Here is a 20,210-nt window from a genome sequence, read left to right as displayed (position 1 = left end):
GTATATATTTGTTGAAGAGGCAATTATTTCCAAATATAGTCAAATCTTTGTCTTAATGCCTTCTTTTGTTGCTTTTCATTGTGGATTTTGGAAAAATGTTAATATTAAAAATACTAAATATGATATACACCCACATATATACATATTAATATGTCTGTCTAAAATATATCTTAATCAAATATGGATTTGAGGACATTAGAAAGATAGCATAGTATAATGCTTGGTGTGTGGGATGGAGTCAGAACAAGAGATGGGTTTTCCAAACTGTAATCAGGTCCCCAGTGGCTTGTGTTCCATTTTGGACTATGCCACTGGCCTGTCATGACCGTGGGCAAATCATATAATTGCTATGTGCCTCACTTTCCCCAGCTATCAAGTAGATGTAATAATACTGACACAGGCAGTGAGAATGATGAATCTTTACTAAAGCAGACTGATTGGTTGATGTATATATATTAATTACTTGGGCAGAAGATAATGATTGCTGCTATTTATTTATTTTATTACATGACCTGGTTAGAGGGTTTGGATGTGGACATACTATAATTCATTTGTGAGAGAGATTCCAGTTAAACTGCAGAGGTTGTTTAAAGGGCCTGATTGTAAGTGCACCCCGTATGTGTTAATACAAGATTCTCATGCAAATTGCCTTACCTGCACAGGGTTCTAGAGCAGTCTATGTGCTTGTTAGAATAAATGTTAATATTTTAAACTACAGATATGACTTATTTGAATTGTTTTGCCGTTAGTCCAATAGAATGTATATTTTTATTTCAAACTGATTTGGGGTTTTGTACACTGTTAGGCATGAATATGTGGATTAATATTTATTATTAGATAAATACAGACAGTGTGCTTGGCACTGTGCTTTTATTGTTTGTATTTCCTCACTGTATTTGAGTCAATAGCTTACTGTCCCCAATAGCTTACTGTACCCAATAGCTTACAATCTGATTTAGTACAATACAATAAATCAATGTGAGAAACAAGAGTTAGGTGGGAAAGGGAAGAAGAGGTTAACGGAAATAAGATCATGTAGTTACGAAAGTGTCTGTTACACATCTTAATAATATCTTAGGGTACCACTTCTTACAATAAATAGATGAAAATTCAGCTATTCCATGATTTATGCATAACCAAATTTTCATTGGTTTGCTGATTTCTGGTAGACATATCAGCAAAGGTGACACACACATCAAGATTGTCCAAGCATTGGTGATCTTACATTCTAGAAGACACAGATAAAACTCTTTGGGAGACCCACATCAGAGTTCACTTTAGCTAATTTTGTTAATATATTCTTAATCTGATTGCTTTTCATTTTTCAAATGTTGGTCTTGTGACGTTCCCCTGGTGCATTCTGAACTGGTGAATTGCTGTGTCACCCCAATCCCCACTCCTGGAGCCCATCTTACTCTGCCCTGCTGTGAGAACTCCCACTCCTGGGCTGTTCATACACAACCTCCAGCATGTAAACAGCTCCCAACTAAGTGAGTGAGCGCTTCTGGCCAGCCATTCCTTGGATTATATAACAGAATGACACTAGCAAATACCCCCAGTCACAGATACAACCATAGGAATCTCCGTCTTGCAATGTTTGGTTATGCCCACTGAACAGTGTAAGATCATATAAGTTTGTCAGTTTAACAAAGAAATTGATATGCACCAGCCTTGTTGCTTGCAGTGAAGTTTCCAACTCACTTCAAGCCAAGCGCACTCTTTAGGTAGAGCAAACAAACAAATTCATTCATTACAGAAGGATTTTAAGTGATTATAAGTCAAAGCATAACAAGTCAGCTTTGGTAAAAAGAAATAAAAACAAAACTCATTCTAAGCTAAGCATAACACTTTCAGCAACCTTACAAATTTAGATGATTCTCACCACAGACACTCTGGTTTCCCTTCAGCCAGGCTCTCCCCTCTGGTCAGCACTTCAGTTGCTTGGTGGTGTTAATAGATGGAGGTGGGAGAGAGAGAGCATGGTGAAAGTCTCCCCTTTTTATAATATTCCTTCTCCTCTCTGGAGCTTTGCCCCTCCTCCCCCAGGGTCAGATGACAAATGATGTCCTTATATAGACATATCCATATCCTGAGTCAGTGAGCATTACCTCCTCATGGTTCCAAAGTGACCAAGGGAAGGGGTGACTCACTGGAGAATCCAACTGATCCTCCTTTGTTGCCTAGGCCAGTAGGCCAGTCCTTTGTTCCTGGAAAACTGAGCTGAGTTTATCCTATACACATCTTGATGATGTGTGAACTGCTCCTCTGCTCCTGGAGAGTTTTGCTGAACATGTTTTAAACCATGAGGACACATTTTTGGGAATATGATATAGTGCAGCCTCATAACTATACACACACTGCAAGCAACATACTACTATAACAATAATGATCAGTATATCATGAGCATTCCAAGGACATCTAACATGACATACTTTGCATTAGATAATACACAATTATACTATAAGGGTGAACATGGGGGTGCAGAATGTCACAGGTCTCTTCTGGAAGATGTGAATCTTTAGCAGAGAGCAAGGTCTTGATACACTGTGATTTGGCGCTCATTCCATGCAGGTAAATATAAATACAGTTAATTTTCTTATTCCTGTTTCCTCCTAAACAGGTGACAAAGAAAGTCAAGTCTATGCAGATGTTCCATACTCCTGTGACGTATGCCATGCAGGGTGATAGAGTCGGGGTCTGCGTGACCCAGTTTGATCCCAAGCTGCTAGAACGAGGCCTAATCTGTACCCCAGAATCTCTCCAAACCATACATGCTGCTGTCATTTCCCTGAAGAAAATCCAGTATTTCCGAGGTGCTCTTCAGACCAAGGCCAAGTTTCACATCACAGTTGGTCATGAAACAGTCATGGGAAGAGTGATGTTCTTCAGCCCAGCCCCTTCTGACTTCAGCAAAGAACCCCTGGAAAATGTTTTTGATTTTGACAAGGAATATCTTTATCAAGAGGAATATTTATCCAAGGGCTCAAAATCTTTAGAGGAAAACAAACAAAATGACCAAACAGGAGAAGGGCAGCTTCCAAGGCAACAATGGGCTTTACTGGAGTTTGAAAAGCCTGTCACATGTCCTAAATTATGCCTTGTGATTGGTTCCAAGCTGGATACTGATATTCATGCAAACACCTGCAGGTTGGCATTCCATGGCGTACTGCTTCAAGGAATGGAAGACAAGAACTATGCTGAGACTTTTCTTCCAAAGCTGAAAGTGTACAAACTGAAGCTTAAGGAAGGACAAGTGGAAAGGGTAAGCTACATTTCTTAATAATTTATGCAGCAAAAAAAAAAAAAAATTATATGGTGTGATCAGAACCCCAGTATACCACGGTGCTATGGAATTTTCCACCAAATTATGCTCTAGAATCCCTGCTTTCATTATTTAAAAATTTAGTTTTGTAGCCCTTTTGTTTGCAAAGAAAACCTTTGAAAGATTGTATGTAGCTGATGCAGTGTTTCCTATCTGAGCTTGTAGTCATTCAGGAACCACAGCTTTGAGAGCGGTGTGAACAGCACCATCTCTCTCAGGGGGGATGTTAAGTTAGAAATTGAATGCTCTCGATTTCATTATCAATATTAACTGTTACACGATTTATCATTTTAACAATTTAACTGATGTGTTCGTCCACAAACTCAGACGGCCTCCCATGCTTTCCCAGGAGCCCCAACTCTCCTCTGCCCAGCTGCCAAAACCTCCAGCTTCCCTCTGGCATATGTAGTACAGTTATCCTGTAGTTTCAGTCCAAAATTATGCAGTACATTGAATATAAAAATGTAGAGGCAGTGTAAAATACATAGAAATTAATATCAGGTTAAATAACACAAAGAGCACTATTGATTGTGTTGTTCATTTTCATATTCAATTAAATAAAAACCTCTTTTGTTAAAATTTATCTCAAGATGCCACAGAATCTCCTGTCATCAGCGCTGGAGTACTACAACATACAGAAATTTTGCCACTTAAATCAGGACTTAAATCAAGCCTGTCACTGAGTACATGGAGCCTTGATTATTACATATTATGGACATGTTATACACCTCATATGGTAAGCCGTGTCTCAGTGCTTACACAACCCATTTTTAAAAAATACAAAGGACTTTTTTGCAAGAGTAAAGAAATTTGTACTGACTAAGACTGAATTTGGGTAATTATATTCTGACTAACAGATTTATTTGGGCATAAGCTTTCGTGGGTAGAAAACCACTTTGTTCAGTTTCTGCCCATGAAAGTTTATGCCCAAATGAATTTGTTAGACTTTAAGGTGCCAAGGGCTCTCACTGTTTTGCTAAAAACAGACTAACATGGCTACCCCTCTGGAATTCGTAGTGAAAGGTGCTCTAGTAATGTCATTATATATATTTTTAATCAGTTATCCTTTTATTAACTAAAATGTTAACCAGCAGTGTTTACATGGTGCTTTGAAAATGTAAAATGTGATATAATTGCTAAAAATTATTATATTATTAACTTATACTTCAGAAGAGAATTATTTTTTATGCCCTTAATACAAAAACTTGATCATTCTAACAAAACAGTCTAGCAATCTCAGCCCTGCTTCTTAGCACACTGCTGTAGTGAGGTGCTGTACAGTACATTTCCATATTTTTATATGAAGAACTAAACGCTTATGAAAATGGATGTCACAGTACATTTTGTGATACAGAATTCTTGAATGTTTTTGATTTACTCTCTAATCTGCAATGGATGCACATTAGTGAGGTTCTTCTCTAAAGTATTGACTATTTATTACATCCAAACAAGCAATTAGTGTTTCTAATCTGTAATTCTCTTCTCCCCCTTTCTCTCTAAGACATCAAATACTTCTTTAAGCAAGTATTTTGTGCTATTTTTCTTGTAGCTGTTGCTGTCCAGGCACACTTTGCTTCTCTCCCGGGCTTCCACTACTGGATCTGGAGGTCAAGATTTTAAAAAACGACTAGTGATTTTGTGTGCCTCGCTTTTTGGATGCTTAACCTGAGATACCTTGAAAAGGTAGTTTTCAGAGAGTGGGTGTTACGCACTTTCTGAAAATCAAGTCCTTTTTGAGCCATCTCAAGTTGGGCATCCAAAATCACTAGTCATTATTCAAAATCTTGCCCACAAGACTTATGTGCATTTCATCCCTCTCAAAGAGCTAGTCTTCCTTGCCTGTAATTAGTGGCAGTTCCAAGCTAAAGCACTGGATCCAGTGTACCCCACCTTCCCAACTTTGGGGAAGTTTGGATTTGCTATATCATGTTTCCATCTCATCTGTATATTTTAATACCAATTTTTCTGTTCTCTCTCTAGTTACTCTATTGATGCTCTGGCATCCTTTCTCAACTCTAAAAATGATTCCCTTCACCTTTACTGGAACTTTCAATTTATGCAAAGTTCCTACTGCTAGTAGCATTTAACTGCCAGAGAAACCTGGCTTCTCTGTGATCTTTCTGTCTGATGTGGATATTAGGAAGACTTAATGAGAACAAGAGTTAGTGTGAACCAAAGGGACCCACATGGTGGTGGGTTTTTTTAACTGAAATGATCTGGATTCAGATTAACTTTCTTTGCTCAGTATTTATTATTATTTCCCTTACATTGCAAAGTGAATTGTACTTTGTTAAATAGTTTGAATGATTATGTAATACTCACAGAAGCTATGGTGAATATTTGTGGCATGCTTTGATTAACTGATATCTTGCAATTTTTAGTGCTGGTCCTACAATATTTATGAATAGTGTTATTTAGTGAATATTTTCCATTAGTTGTCAAATTATTATCATATATTCCACTATCCAGCCAGCTCTGTAAATAGTTGAATAATATTAATGAAATTATTCATATATTTTTTTTTCTCTTGCCTGGCGAATAACTGACAAGTGAGTATTTTTTAAAAATCATTTGACCATCGTAATAATCTCTGAAATTAATATCCTTAATGAATTGTAGCAGATATCCCTGTAGTTTTTAAAACAGCACCACTATGGGGTAGGATTGGTGTTGGATGTCTTATCTTTTTCCAGTCATGGAACTATCACAAAAGCTGTAGAAAATGTGGGGATTACTCACTCTCTTTACTGACACCAATGGCTTCCACAAGTGAGGATCTACTGTAAAGCCATCAGCGCATCTTCTTTGTTATGTCTGTATGTACTAACAGGAATGTACTGGGGGAAAATACGAACTCTGAATGAACCATGGTTCCACAGTAACCAGGTTCAGAATGAATTTTTAAAAAATTTAATTCAGAGTTACTATTTCCCCCCCAGTACATGCCAAAAAGGTAGGGCAGAGCATGTTCCTATAGTATAGGCAAAATATAAAGTTAGAGGGGTACGTAAGGTCTAAGGAGGATTGATGGGAAGAGGATGGTGCCAATCATCATGGGTCTGCTGGGAAAGTACTTCTGATTTCATATTGAGGGAGTAGAATGAAATGCGTGGTTTCAGTGAGTGGAGAGCAGCAGGAACAATAGGTGGTGCAGTGACTTTTTTTTAGTATACAAAGTCTCTAGTTCATAGAAATTCTGAATCAGTTGTTCCCACCCTGCTGCTGATGGATAGTTAGAGATTAGGATCATTGAATTTAGGGTGTCTTTTCTTGGCACTGATGCAGGAAAATCTCATTCTCTCTGCTAAGCGAGGAAGTTGGTGGCTCCCCCTCCTCACCTTCCCTAGGGAGGCACAAAAATAATAATTTTACCTTTATGAGAAGTTAACTTTCTCTCCAGAGAATACTGCTGGGGAAAATTGGCTTCATAACTTCCTGAAGGGCTGGGAATTAGAGAGGAAGGTTGGAGCATGTAGTGTTTGACTTTCCCGTTTCATTTGGGGGGAGTGTTGGGGAGGGAGAACCTATTCCTGTAACCAGACTGTAGTGGAATTCAGTGGCACCACTTGTAAAATGTTATGTTCATTTAATCTAATGTGGATTCTCCCCAGCCCCCTGCTTGCTGTTGGAATTGAAATAAATTCCCCTACAGTTTAACGGGTAGTTCACCCAGGAGAAATCAGGCATTTATGTTTTTCCTCTGTTTCTACTCTGATTAATTTCAGAGCACTTATGAAATAGTAAGCACTGTAAATTAATTAAGTTTCCAGCATCCTAGGACTCATTTTTAATGGATTTAGCTTGCTATTTCTTTGAATGAAAAAGTGGCACTTCCTCATAGCTTTTAAACTATCTGATAGCAGAGGAGTGGAGGGAACACTGTGTTAAAACAAAACAACCCACATAACCCCCCAAAAGTGCCCCTTGAATTAGTGTGTGCATTGTATTTTCTTTAAATCCATTCCTAATCTACTGGCTCTTCTTAACTGCTTCAGGGTTGTGAATATTGCATATGTATCCAGGTATTGAATGCTCTTGTGCTGCTCAGTGTACTGGTTACAAAGCTATCTATCATTTAGTATCATGTAAATTTAATGCCAAGAGTAAGAGGAACATAGTAAGTACAGTGAGTGTGATCAGTTAGTGAACTGTAGAAGTTACATGTCTGAAATGAGTCCTCAACTGTTTCCTCCCCACTCTTGGTAATTTAGTTATTTATCAGTGTTTCTACTGCACTCACCCCAGTAGTATCTTGTAACTTGTTCAGAGCCACATTTTGGCTACTTCTTTTCTAAAAAGCCATCTCCTATCTGAGTTAGTCAGTGATGTTTTGGTGCTGGTGTATGGGGCGGTTGATGTCGAAGAGACTTGTACCAAGGTGGAAAATTTTCAGTTCATCAACATTGGGATGGAGGTCTCTCCCAGACCTTTTCTACATGAGAAAGTCGCACCATGTTAACTTTATGGTGTGATTTTAATCTGATTTGCTTAAATTGGTGCAAAAGAGCATGTGGGCACTCTTATTTTGGTTTAAACCAGGGGTTTTTTTTTGGGGGGGGGGGAGAGGAATTTAAATTGATTAAGAATCTGTTTAACATAAACCAAAATAAACCACTCTTAAACTGAAATAAGTGTGTATAGAAACAGGTTTGTATTTGTTGAACTTAACCAGTTAAAAAAATTATTTAAATTTACCAGTGCAACTTTCTCGTGTGAGGAGAAATGCTGCGGAAAGATGTCTTGTTCAATTTCTATGAGCAGTGCCCTTTTTCTGCAGGGCCATTGGAAAGGAGGGACAATGACCCTTCTGCTGGCGGGTCTACTGTTGCTATACTATGTTAAGTTATCTGACTGTTCTTTCAGACAGAGGCATTGTTAGCAGGCAAAAGAGTTGGATTGGCAACAACAACAAAGTGAGTTATACAAAGAAAAAGATAGGAGCAGCAGCTGAAAATCTTGCCACAGTTACTGCCAGGGTCATTTGGTATGAAGAAAGATGCAGGAACCTGTAATGAAACCATAGGGAATGAAACCATTACTTTGGTGCTAGCTCGGGGAGAGATTGGTGCGTCTGTTTTGGATTCCTTATTTACAGAAGTCTGTAATGACCAGTACCAAATGGAATATTTTGGATGAACATGAATTTTCTATACTGGATCAGACCATTCATCCATCAAGTCTGATATACTTGAGGCATCAAGACTGGCAGTGACTGTTATCAATTATCTGATACTTCAGATGACACCCTCTTTCCTAATGCCAGCTCTGCAGGTCATGGCATGAGGTAGGAAAAGTAGTAATTCCATTTTACAAACGTGGAAACTGAAGGATAGAGAGGTAATTTGCCCAGTGTCCCACAGTGATAGAGCCAAGGCTAGCGTCCAAAAGATTCCCCATTCAGTCATCTGACTACTAGTCATACTTGCTATAATTTTGTCAGTTTTGTCCATGGCTTCTGCTTGCTGTAATATCATTCAGGTGGAGAGACTGACAACCTGTACTAAGAGCCCAGTACTGGAATACCTTTCTGCTGGGTATTTTCCCCTCTAAACAGCATTCTGGCCCAATTCCAATTTGATGCATGAAGCAGTTACTCAGCCTCTGGGATAAAATTCTCACATTTTTTGCTTTACATGTCTGTTGGTTTCCATGGATGTGGGAGCTCATTGCAATGAGTTTTGAGTGAAAGGTGAAACTGTAGAAGCACGTTATGATTTCCTGCATGACTCAGATATGCTGTCTGTTCTGAAAATGTTTGCACAAACAGGATTTATCCTGTCGTGGTGGTTGCTGGGCCCATTGTGGAGGGTGCTCGTAAATCAGTAACTCAGTGGAAGAAACAAAAGGGGAAAGAAAACCATCCACTTTGTTTGCAAAGCACAAGCTGCACCTCTTGCTGTTTCAGACTTGTTTAGAGAAAATAAACACATACCTCAGCTGAGTTAGTTTCCTGGTGTAAAGCCCTTTGGTACGAGAAGGTTCTCATCTTGCCTACACAGCCTCCAAAGGTGCTAGGTAGTTATTCTTATCTATAGTCCTCTAAAATCAAAAGGAGAATTCATTCTCTAGGGTGCATTTTCTGTGCTCATCTTTAAATTTTGTTGTGACTATTTGTGTCTGTTTAAGACGTGGCTCGTTTGGTGGTAAGCATTGAGTGACATTTGTTTAATGCAACCCTGTATGTAACATTATGGTCATGGAAGAGCCCAGTTTTATTCACTACATGTGCTGCTCCTGTGTTGGGCTGGCTGCTGGCTAATGCTTTGTTCTTTCATGTTGGTGGGGGCTTGAGGGCATCATGTAGGCAACTATTTTTTTTGGAAGTTTGAGTGTTGTTGACATGATCTGAAAGAGTTCCCAACCAGAAAAATATGATCTTTGAGGGTGGATGAAGGCAGAGGAGGAGACAAAGGAATTCTTAGGACTTCATCAGAGCACCTTGTCAGGGGTCTGGATGGGAGGAGGAAACAACTATTTTCCTCCCCACAGTGTTACAGCAGCAACACAAACTGCAGCTGTGCCAGAGCCCATACATGGAGTCTCACTCCCTAAATAGACATGTCCTCAAAATGATATTTGGGTCCCTGGAAGGCTTCTGTGTGCATCCCTTATTTAACAGCTCCTGAAGGCCTTTTCAAAGAGGTGGTGCTCAGATAATATGGTGATGGGCTCCAGTACAGAGTCTTAAGAAGCACAGAAGATGGAAATGGGCAAATAACAATATTATCATTTATTGTTAATTTGTTAAATTATATACACCAAGTGTATAATACAGGAAGACACAGTCCCTCTTGTAGGAGTCTGTTCTTGACCAGATATTTTGAAATGCAAAAATCATTGTGCTTTCTGACTGAAACTTGATTCTCACATGTAACTATTTACATTTTTAAATTGGTAAAAAATAGCAACATTTAATTGACAGTGGATGTCTCAAATTCTACAGTATTTAAGCCACGCACTGCAGCAGGTAGCCCGTTGGAAGTATGAAGAACTGGATGTGAGGGAAGAAGAATGAACGTACCCAAGAATGACAAGGGAACATCCAGTGTTGCCTACCCAACCCTTATGTCCAGCATACGAAAGTACTTGACTTAGTTTGGAGGCACCATTGGTCAGTATGGAAAGAGGGTAGTTGAGCTGTCTGGGATGAATGAAAGATCATGAGAGAACAACTTGGCATGGCACCATTTTCATTGACATCCTTTCCAGGTTTTCCTTCTCCACCACTGGAATCTGTATTTCCAGGGATCAGTTTCTGTATTTAGTGTACAGAGTGTTTCCTATAGCAATGTTGTTCCCAAAATTATCTTTTGCAGGGAAGGGATTCAAGGGACTGGTGCCCCCAAGAATCAGGGGAAATATGCTTTGGAAATACCCTCTTGAGCGGTTATATTCCCACATCTTGCCCATTCCTAATGAAGGACTTTTTATGGTCTTATTCAGGCTAATGCCCATGACGCTACATTCCTTTTGGAGATCAACTAGAGTACAGTTGACCAATAATTTATTGATCAATAGGCAAATGGGGGCTTCAGTCTGCCAGTGATGTTTTTTGGAGAATAAATCCAGATGACTAATATGGCATGCAGACTGGACACACACACAGTAAGTAATGAGAACAAACCATATGGTGAGACACAATTGGTGTGTGATGTCTGCAAGCACAGCAGTGACCTGAACTGTCTGCAGAACCTTCTGTTACTCTTGTTGGGGGAATTGGTGGATGTCACTCCATCTACTGTAAACATGCAGACGCCACAATTAATGTTTCACCTGCTTTGAAGTCTGAACATGGGGTTGTTTGGTTCTGCTTCGCTGCTGATGGTATGCTAAATACAGTAATAATACAGAGATGAAGGCAATCAGGTGAATAAAAAATGCACAGTGCATTCAGTGGCAAAAATGCAAAGCAAAATATAAATAGAAAAGATGTATTTTTGTCATCTTTTTTTCTATTTTTGAGCAAGAAAAGTTTTGTGAAGGTTGGAGAGTGGGAGTAATAAAATTCTAAATTGAAAAGCCATCTTTGTTAAATAATGCCAGAGAGGAAAATGGTGGCTGATGATCATTGATAAAGAGGAAGAATATGATGTTTTACAATATATGGATTAACACAGCCTTAGTAAATTTTCATGACACATTTACCATCAGAGGCACAAAATCAATTGGCTTTTAAGAAAAAAAACTAATAATTTATTCACACAGCAGCAAACTTTACTTTTAACATATTTTTAATGTAATTTTTTTCAAAGTAAAATAAACAAATTCTATTGTTGTGATGTAGCTGCTACAGCCACCTGTATCCTATATCATCACCTTGCATCTTCAGCATTGTAGCACAGACTGCTATCAGTTGAGATACAGTACGAACCACATTAGCTAACAGCAGGAGACATTCATTATCCCAGAGAGGTGATGGACCATTGGTTTTGGGGTGATCATCATGAGGGGGCCCAGTCAAGCCTAGCTCTCTTCCCCTTCCACCTCTTCCCCATAGCTGGAGGCACTCTGGTCCCATCAGATGCACCTGGAGGGTGCAGGTAGAGGCAACTGGGTCCCTGTGCTGAGGATAGGAAGGTTTAAGGGAGGGGGTAAACCTATCTTGGTTCCTGCCCCATGTGGTGCTCCCAGAGGGAAGCATGGGTCATTGGTGCCAAATGTTAGATTAAGAGAGCCCAGCTCTCTTTTTGTCCCCAATCCCAATTACAGCTGCTTTGGAAGCTCCTTGGTGTTCCCAGTGTACTACTAGATTTCTCTCTAATGACAAGAATGAAAAATGTGATAGGGATTCTCATTTGACTATATGAGTTTTAGACAGGCTAATGATCAAATGTGAAGGCAGAAACAGGAAGAGCTGATACGGCACTGGCATTCTGAGAACATCACAGCACCAGACATAATAGTACATGGCAAAGACCTCTTATAGTAAGTTGAGTTATATGCTCATTTTAAAGAGTTTATTTCATAGAATCCACAGCGGTATGCAACATTAGTTTAAATCTTTTGCTAGAGAATCTTATTGTTTAAGATTATTGAGGTGATCAGTGGTTAATATTCAGTGGCTCTAAATAATGAAGGGAGAGAGGCCAGAGAAGCTTTAGGAATAACTATAAAATGTTTTAAAAGCATCCTGTATTTGGAAATATCTTTCCAGAGCAGCATGTAAGTGCTGTACAAACATAGCCATCCCTCAGTGTAGTAGCTGCTAGGGGTTGATGGAAATGGATTTGAATAGTGCCCTCTTCTTGCCTTGGAAACAGAGATTGTTACCTCACGTTCCCTTTCACAACTGACCCAGAAAGGAATGAGAAATTGCTAAGGTAAGTGCAGAACTCAGGTTTCTTTTTTGATTACAATAAAGCTGCCACCTAACCCACTGAGACAGTTAACGGGGGACAACTGTTAGGGGGCTCTGTCTATAACAGCGGGCCCTTCCCAGCCAGCTTGGTCTCAACACTAGGACCAGGAGCGGCACATACCATTTCATCACAGTCTGGTGCTGTCCCCTCACCAACATTGGAGACTGCTGTTGGTAGGGCCCTGTTTGTGGTGGGGGGTGGGGTCTTCCAAGCCAGCTCAGATTTAGGGCTAGGAGTATACCGTTAGACCTTTTGTGGGGGATTTTTGGTAATCTTATTGGTAATCTTGTTCATCTGCTGCTTACCCATTAGCCACATCTCTCTTGACTGCATAAAAGCATCTCTTCTCTTCCTCCTCCCTTTTCCCCACTGGCTTCATCTACTTTTCCTGGTTAGCTTTAACCCTTTGCATTTTCCAACACCTCTGCCTACTCTGCTTCTCCTCTCCTTCCCAATCTCCCCTTCTTCCCCCAGCACAAATCTAGGTCCCACATCCACATCCCCCTTACTGCTGGTGACATTTGCCCCAACCCTGGCCTTTTTCCTGCTTTCTCCATCTCCTACACCTGTCCCTGCCATCACCTTCCCTCTCATGCCACCATTCCTAACCTCTCATCTATCCCCCCTCCTCCCTATCCCTCCTTCCTTTCTGTTGTTGTCTCTGGAACACCCACTCCACCTTTAAAAAGGTCACAGCCATCCATGACCTCTTCATATCTCACTCCCTCTACATCCTGGTGATCTCAGAGATCTGGATCCCTTTGTCTGACATTGTTTCTGTGGCTGCCTTCTTTTATAGAGGCCTCGCCTTGATGTCATGATGAGAAGTATCTCTGGCAGAAATACCCTGGTTAGACTGACTTCTTCCACTACAAATTAGTTCTCTCTTGCTTCAGTTCTGCCATTTTTCTAGCAGAACAAACTTTACTCCAATTTAATTGAATCCCACACCTGCAATCCCAGCTGATTTTGCTCCATGGTGGACTCATACCTCAAACCTTCCCCTCCTCCTGTACAGGATCTCACCAATTTCTTTCAAGGGAAAATTGACAAAATATGACCTTCCTCTTCCCATTGGCTTGCCTTCCCTTCTCCTCCTATAACTCCTGACTCCTTATCCCCGGTCACAGATGCAGAAGTTTCCTCCTCTTCTCTCCTCTCCTCTTCTCTCTAAGCCCTTCACTTGCTCCGGTGACCCCATCTGATTGTATCTCTTAATCTCTCTTAATCCTGCTCACACTCATACGCTCCCTTTACCTTTCCTTAGCCTTTCACTCTCCTCTGGGTCTATTCCCTCACACTACAAGCATGCTTTAGTCTCTCCCATCTTAAAAAACAAAAAACAAAACCACACTTGCCTCTTCAACTATTGGTCTCTAAGCTTATTGCATGTACTGTCTACAAAAGCTGTCTAGAATTTCTCTCCTCCAGTTCTGTCCTAGACTCTCTCTAATCTGGTTTCCAGTCCTTATAGTTCACTGAAACCCATCTCACCAAAGTTTCCAATGATCTTTTTATAGACAAAGCTCAGAACCGGTACTACATCCTCATCCTCTGGACCTGCCAGCCACATTCAGCAAAGTTGACTGTCCTCCTCCTTTTTAAAACTTGTCCACTCTGGGCTTCCATATTTCTGTCCTCTCCTGGTTCTCTTCCTGCCTCTCTAATCATTCCTTCAATGTGTCTTTCAAAGGAACATCCTCATCCCCCCCTCCAACTTTCAGGAGGGTGGGAATCCACAGAACCTCCTTGACCCCTTCTCTATCCCTCTAAACCTTATCTCTGGGTAATCTCATTCGCAAACATATATTCAGCTACTGTCTCTATGCTGATGACTACCTCCATCTGTATCTGACTGTCTCCTTCTGTACAAACTAAAATCTGTCTGTCTGACATCTCCTTGCAGATGTTTAGACACCAGCTCAAACTAAATGTTGCTAAAACAGAATATTTAATTATCTCCCCAAAGCCTCCTTGTTGCTTCTTTTTTTCAGTCACAGTGGACAACATCACCATCTGGCCTGTCACTCAGGTAACCTGGGCATCATCTTTGACTCAGACCTCTCTCTAGGTCCTCACCTCCAGGCTATATCTCAGGCTATGTCTACACTACAGAATTTACAGCAGCACATCTGTACCGCTGCAGCTGCGCTGCTATCTCCCATGTAGCCGCTCTGTGCCAACGGGAGAGAGCTCTCCTGCCGACATAATTAAACCATCCCTCCTGTCGACATAGCGGTGTCCACACCAGAGCTTTTGTCGGTCAGGGGGGTGTTTTCTTTCATACCCTTGACTGACAAAATTTATGCCAACAAAAGTGCTAGTCAAAGTGAGATACAGCCTCAATCTTGACAATTCTTTCTACGTAACATCTCTAAAGGCTCATCTACACAAATAATTAGATCATGGCAAGCTATGATGTGAACCTACCCACCCCTAGCATGCTGTGGTATAACCATTGGCGTGCATCCTGCTGACATGTGTTACCAGCTCATTAGAGTGCTTTGAGCTAGTCTCAGTTCAAAAAGCTCCCTAACAAACTGTTACCTAGACTGTGGCAGGCTAGTTGCAAGGTAGATTCACACCCCCGCTTGCCTTGGTCTAATTGTTCATGTAGACAAACCCTAAAATAAGGCTTTTTCTATTCAGCCACATTGGCCAGGCTCTCATAGGTCTGGTCTATCCTAAGTATTTACATCACCATAGCTAGGTGTCTCAGGGGTATGAAAAATCCACACCCCTGAGAGATGTAGTTGTATCAACCTAATCCCTGGTTTAGGCAGCGCTAGATTGATAGAAGAATTCCTCCATTGACCTAGCCACCTCCTCTTCAGGAGAAAGAATTACCTCGACCAATAAGAAAATCCTTCCTGACAGTGTAGGTAGGATCTACATTGAAATGCTATAGTGACGCTGCACCTCTGTTGTAGTGGTTTAAGTGTAGAGATACCCCACATCTCATGGCTCAGTTATTGCAATATCCTGTTCTCTAGCCTTGATAAATGTAATCTTTGTCCTTTCATATGCATTCAAAATGCTACTGCAAAGAATATTCTCTTAACCCATTACTTTGACTGTCACACCGCGCTTTGCATCCCTGCACTGGTTCCCCCTTCTCTATCACAGTGGTTCTCAACCAGGGGTATGTGTACCCCTAGGGGTACACAGGTACATCAGTTCATCCAGCTATTAGCCTAGTTTTTACAACAGGCTATATAAAAAGCACTAGTGAAGTCAGTACGAACTAAAATTTCATGCAGACAATGACTTGTTTGTACTGCTCTATATACTATACACTTAAATGTAAGTACAATATTTATATTATAATTGATTTATTTTATAATTGTGGCAAAAATGAGAAAGTAAGCAATTTTTCAGTATTAGTGTGCTGTGTTGCTTTTGTATTTTTATATCTGATTTTGTAAGCAAGTAGATTTAAAGTGAGATGAAACTTGGGGGTACGCAAGACAAATCAGACTTCTGAAAGGGGTACAGTAGTCTGGAAATGTTGAGAGCCACTGCTCTATCACATCAAACATAATCTACTAGTCTTCATTTTCAAGACCCTTCATGACCTATTCCTGCCCTACTCATCACTGCTGAGTTGTCAACTCCTGCCTCTAATAGGCCATGAAGTCAGCTTCCATCACCCGTTTGTTAAATTTTCATATGAGCATCTTCATGCTTTCTATCATGCTGCCCCCTCAAGCTTGAGAAGACCTCCTCATAAGCATCCAGGAAGCTATGTCATTGTCCTCCTCCAAATTCCTCCTTAAAACTCTACTTTGCTCTGATGGCTACAAAAGAACTTAACAGTTAGGCTGCTGATGCTCAATACCACTGCCTATCAAGCTGACCAATATTCTCTCATTGTTTCCTTGTACGCCCCCCTCAATTGTATCCATCTGTTGTCTCTTGTTTTATAGGTAGATTGTAAGCTTTTTGTAACAAGGACCATCTCTTTGTTCTGTGTTTGTAATGCGCCTAGGACAATGGAGTCCTGGTCTATGGTAATATAAATAATTAATAATAATAGTTCAGATCCCCTTCTGATCTCCTACCATATCTTTTTATGTCAGTTTTTTTAGCAGAAGAGGAACAGCAAAAGATTAATAAAATTGTGTCTTTGGCCACTTTATTTACAAAGAGTAGAAAGGATCTTTCTTAACCAGGATATGTCAGGAACGTAGTGCCTGTGGCTTTCTGCAACTTTTAAAGACTCAGCTTTTTTGAGTTTAAGTAGAGGTGAACAAAACCTGCATTATAAAGGAGTATAAATGGTTCAATGTGCTGTAGGGCTCTGTTTGTACCAGGGAGACCCCAATTATTTTGTTGGTTTTTAAAATTTAAAGCACTCTAAATAATTATCACATGTTATTACACTTATTTATGTGATCTCTTGTCTCCTTTGTTACTCATTGGTCCAGGGTTCCGAGTTACTACAAAGAGTTCTTTCTCAGGTATAAGTCTGGTAGGTCTTGTCCACATATCCAGGGTCTAGCTGATTGTCATATTTGGGTTTGGAAAGGAATTTTCTTCCAGGTCAAATTGCCGATGACCTTATGGGCTTTTCACCTTTGCAGTGTGAGGCATGAGTCACTTGCTGGTTTGAACTGAAATAAATGATCTATTCCCTGTAATTTGAAGTCTTTAAATCAAGATTTGAGGAGTTCAGTAACTCAGCCAAGGTTCTGGGCCTATTACAGGAATGGGTGGGTTCTGTGGCCTGTGATGTGCAGGAGGTCCGACTGGATGATGATGATGGTCCCTTCTGGTCTTAAAGTCTGTGAACTCAGACTTCTGTCATGGCAAGGTGCTTGTCTCAGGAGGAAGTGCCCAGGTAGCACTCAACTGCTCAGGCTGGTTTAGGTAAAAAAATGGAATCCTATCCAACTTCACTGGGACAGTGACAGGAGGGTGAGTGTCATGGTGTTAGTCCTCTCTAAGGTGTGGAATGTAAAGAGTGAAATGTGAGAGATATGTGTCAGGGTGGGGATCTTCTCAGAATTACAGGGAGGTCACCTGAAAACAAAAGATCATACTTTTCTGTGTTCCTCTCTTTACTAAAACAGCTGTGACAGTGTACAAGGGCACCGGAGAGGGTAAATTGTCTGTCTGCTTGGGAGACAGAGTGGGGAGAGTACCTTTGCAAAGGTTGGTCTCCAAACCGAGAGCTCAGAGAACAATTTAGAATCATTAAAATGTGAGTTGTTTCCTTTTCTGCCTATGTAAACTTATTTTTCATTTCTTGTTATAGACATTAACTCATGAGGAAAAGATCTTGCTGATTAAAACTTTTTTTTTCTGTTGAGTAAATGCCTTTGGTTCAAAATAATAAAACCAACACCATATTTTAAGAATAAAAAGATTAGACCCTATATCTGGAAAACCCTGTCAATTCCCATCTCCTCCATCCTCTCAAGGGCCAGTGTAGGATTATTTCCTGCACTACATGTCAACTTTTAAAGAAAGAAAAGGATGAGAATTTGTAGCATCCATAGAGGGTCACTGCCTGTGGGGAGCATCTTCCCTGGCCTCTTTCCGCTCCAGAGCTGGGAACATTCTCTGAAACTTTTTGCAAGAAACAGCCCAACTGCCATTATTAACTTCAAGAGTAAATTGTTGCCTTGTAAATTGTTTACTTTCTGTAAAATAGCAAATGTATTCTAATAATAAATCTTTCCACTTTTCCTGTCTCACTTAGTTTTTTCTTCCCTTTCATTTCTCGTTCTCCATTTTTCCTAACATATCAGTGTATTCCTTCTTCAATCTTTCTCCAGGATCTGTGAATCCTTCAGACTAATTTTCTATCATGTTTTCAATTATGTTAGGCTAAATCAGAAAAGAACAATGTCTTTCTCTTTCTACTTTGTCTGAACCTTCATTGTTTTCACTCTCTCCCTCTTTCTCTTGTTTCCAACTTTTCTCTCATTATTTCCCTCCCTTCATTTCAACATTTCCCTTTGTTCTTTCTCCCATCCATTGTCCTGCTCTCATTGGTTCTTTAGGGATTGGGGAAAGGAGCATGGGTTGTGTTTGCCTTCCAAATTTCCATGGTGAGTTGTTTCAGAGGATGCTCAGCTGACAGTGAATTTGTTTGTGTCACCCTGTAAATGAGGATGATTTGGCAGGTTTGACAGTATAATTACGAGATTCCCCTTTTGAGAGCAACTGGCAATTATTTTTCCTTGGAGTTAAACTGTGGGTTTGCACTGAATGCCTAAACACACAATTACAGTAGTGTTGCAGACATAGTATTGTAGTGTTTAGATCATGGAATTTGTGTTTGTGTGGGCTTCTTGGTATTGGAGCGAGAGACACACATTTCACCTATGATAATAAAGTACTATTTACTTTTCTCTGCAAACACAAAAGTCAAGAGGAAGAGGATATTTCATAAAATCATTGCTATTGTGTCCTCTTGTCTAAGCCATAAAACAAGAGTAACAGAGACGTTCCCTTTGAACTTGAAATCCCTTTCTAAGCTGCTGATCTCACCAAGCAAGAGAGGGAGAATATAGCAGCCAGAAACACTTCTGTTCTGGTCTCTCTCTCTCTCTCTTTTTTCCTTTTCTTTTCTTTTTTTTTAAAGTCCTTAAGTGAGTTTGATGCTGCACCTCTGCCCATAAATTTAAAAAAAATATTATCGTAATGTAGGTCAGTGAACTGAAACGCCACTGTACACCATGGGGGATTAAAGTCAGAGAGGCAGCCCTCTCCCACTCCCACTAGGTCATATGACAATATAAACAAGAAATGCAAGGAGCCTTCAGCTTTTTCTTGCCCTAATCCTTTGTTTATGCAGCACTTAAACTGACTTTTGGGGTCGTCTCTGTCTGGCATTAAAGCCCTAAAGCTTTTTGAAGTTTCCCTGAAGTTAATAAAATTAGTCTGCCCTCATTGCTAGGCCCCTTGCTGCTGCTTCAAAACAGACTACATATCCCTTACTGTCTTTGCAGTGTTCAGCTTTTTAAGTTAATATTTCATAAAAAAAAAAAAAAAGGAGAGAGAGAGATGCAGAGAGATCTCTCAAAAGGCTATTCAGCTAATAGGCAAAAGTGATCGCCATAGTAGATGTTCTGAGAACTCAAAGGGGATTAATGTGAAATCCAGTGATTGGAGCTAAATTGCTGGTAAAGTAATTGGAAGTGTTGAGTTTCAGTAGGAGAGAACATGCACTTCTGTAGCTTCTTAAAGAGGGGGGGAAAGCCATAAAATCAAGTCTTAATTTTTTCTTTTCTTTTTACAAAAATTGATCAAGGGCTTGAAAAATGATCATTCCTTTTTAAGCAAATATATCTGTCAAAAGCTGATGGGTTATTTTCTTCATTTATTTTATTGCATGATCAGCCTTCTTTTTACCTTGTTATTTGAGGCGAGGCGTCCTCTTACAAATCTGTCATCTTCGAGGATAAATCAGTGAGAAGTTGATTTCTTCTAATCTCAGTCTAATGGTTAGTGTAGTGGACTGAGAGTCAGGACCTTGGGGGGTTCTCTTCCAAATTTTGCCACCCATGTGACTTTAAGCT

At 40.1% G+C, this 20,210-nt stretch overlaps 1 protein-coding gene across 1 annotated transcript in view; it reads left to right on the top strand.

Moving 5' to 3' along the window:
* EEFSEC (eukaryotic elongation factor, selenocysteine-tRNA specific) overlaps positions 1–20,210 on the top strand; it is a 157,870-nt gene that overhangs the window by 88,284 nt on the left and 49,376 nt on the right. The window contains exon 5 of the mRNA XM_067544267.1: positions 2,621–3,262. Coding sequence (XP_067400368.1) covers positions 2,621–3,262 — 642 coding nt within the window. The remainder of the gene's footprint in view (positions 1–2,620; positions 3,263–20,210) is intronic.

The sequence above is a fragment of the Emydura macquarii genome, unplaced genomic scaffold (genome assembly GCF_026122565.2).
Source record: "Emydura macquarii macquarii isolate MOO-44397 ecotype Brisbane River unplaced genomic scaffold, CSIRO-AGI_Emac_v2 contig_968, whole genome shotgun sequence".
NCBI classification, from domain to species: Eukaryota; Metazoa; Chordata; order Testudines; family Chelidae; genus Emydura; species Emydura macquarii.
The sequence above is the reverse complement of the archived record's forward strand: the minus strand, read 5'-3'. Positions and strand labels throughout refer to the sequence as shown.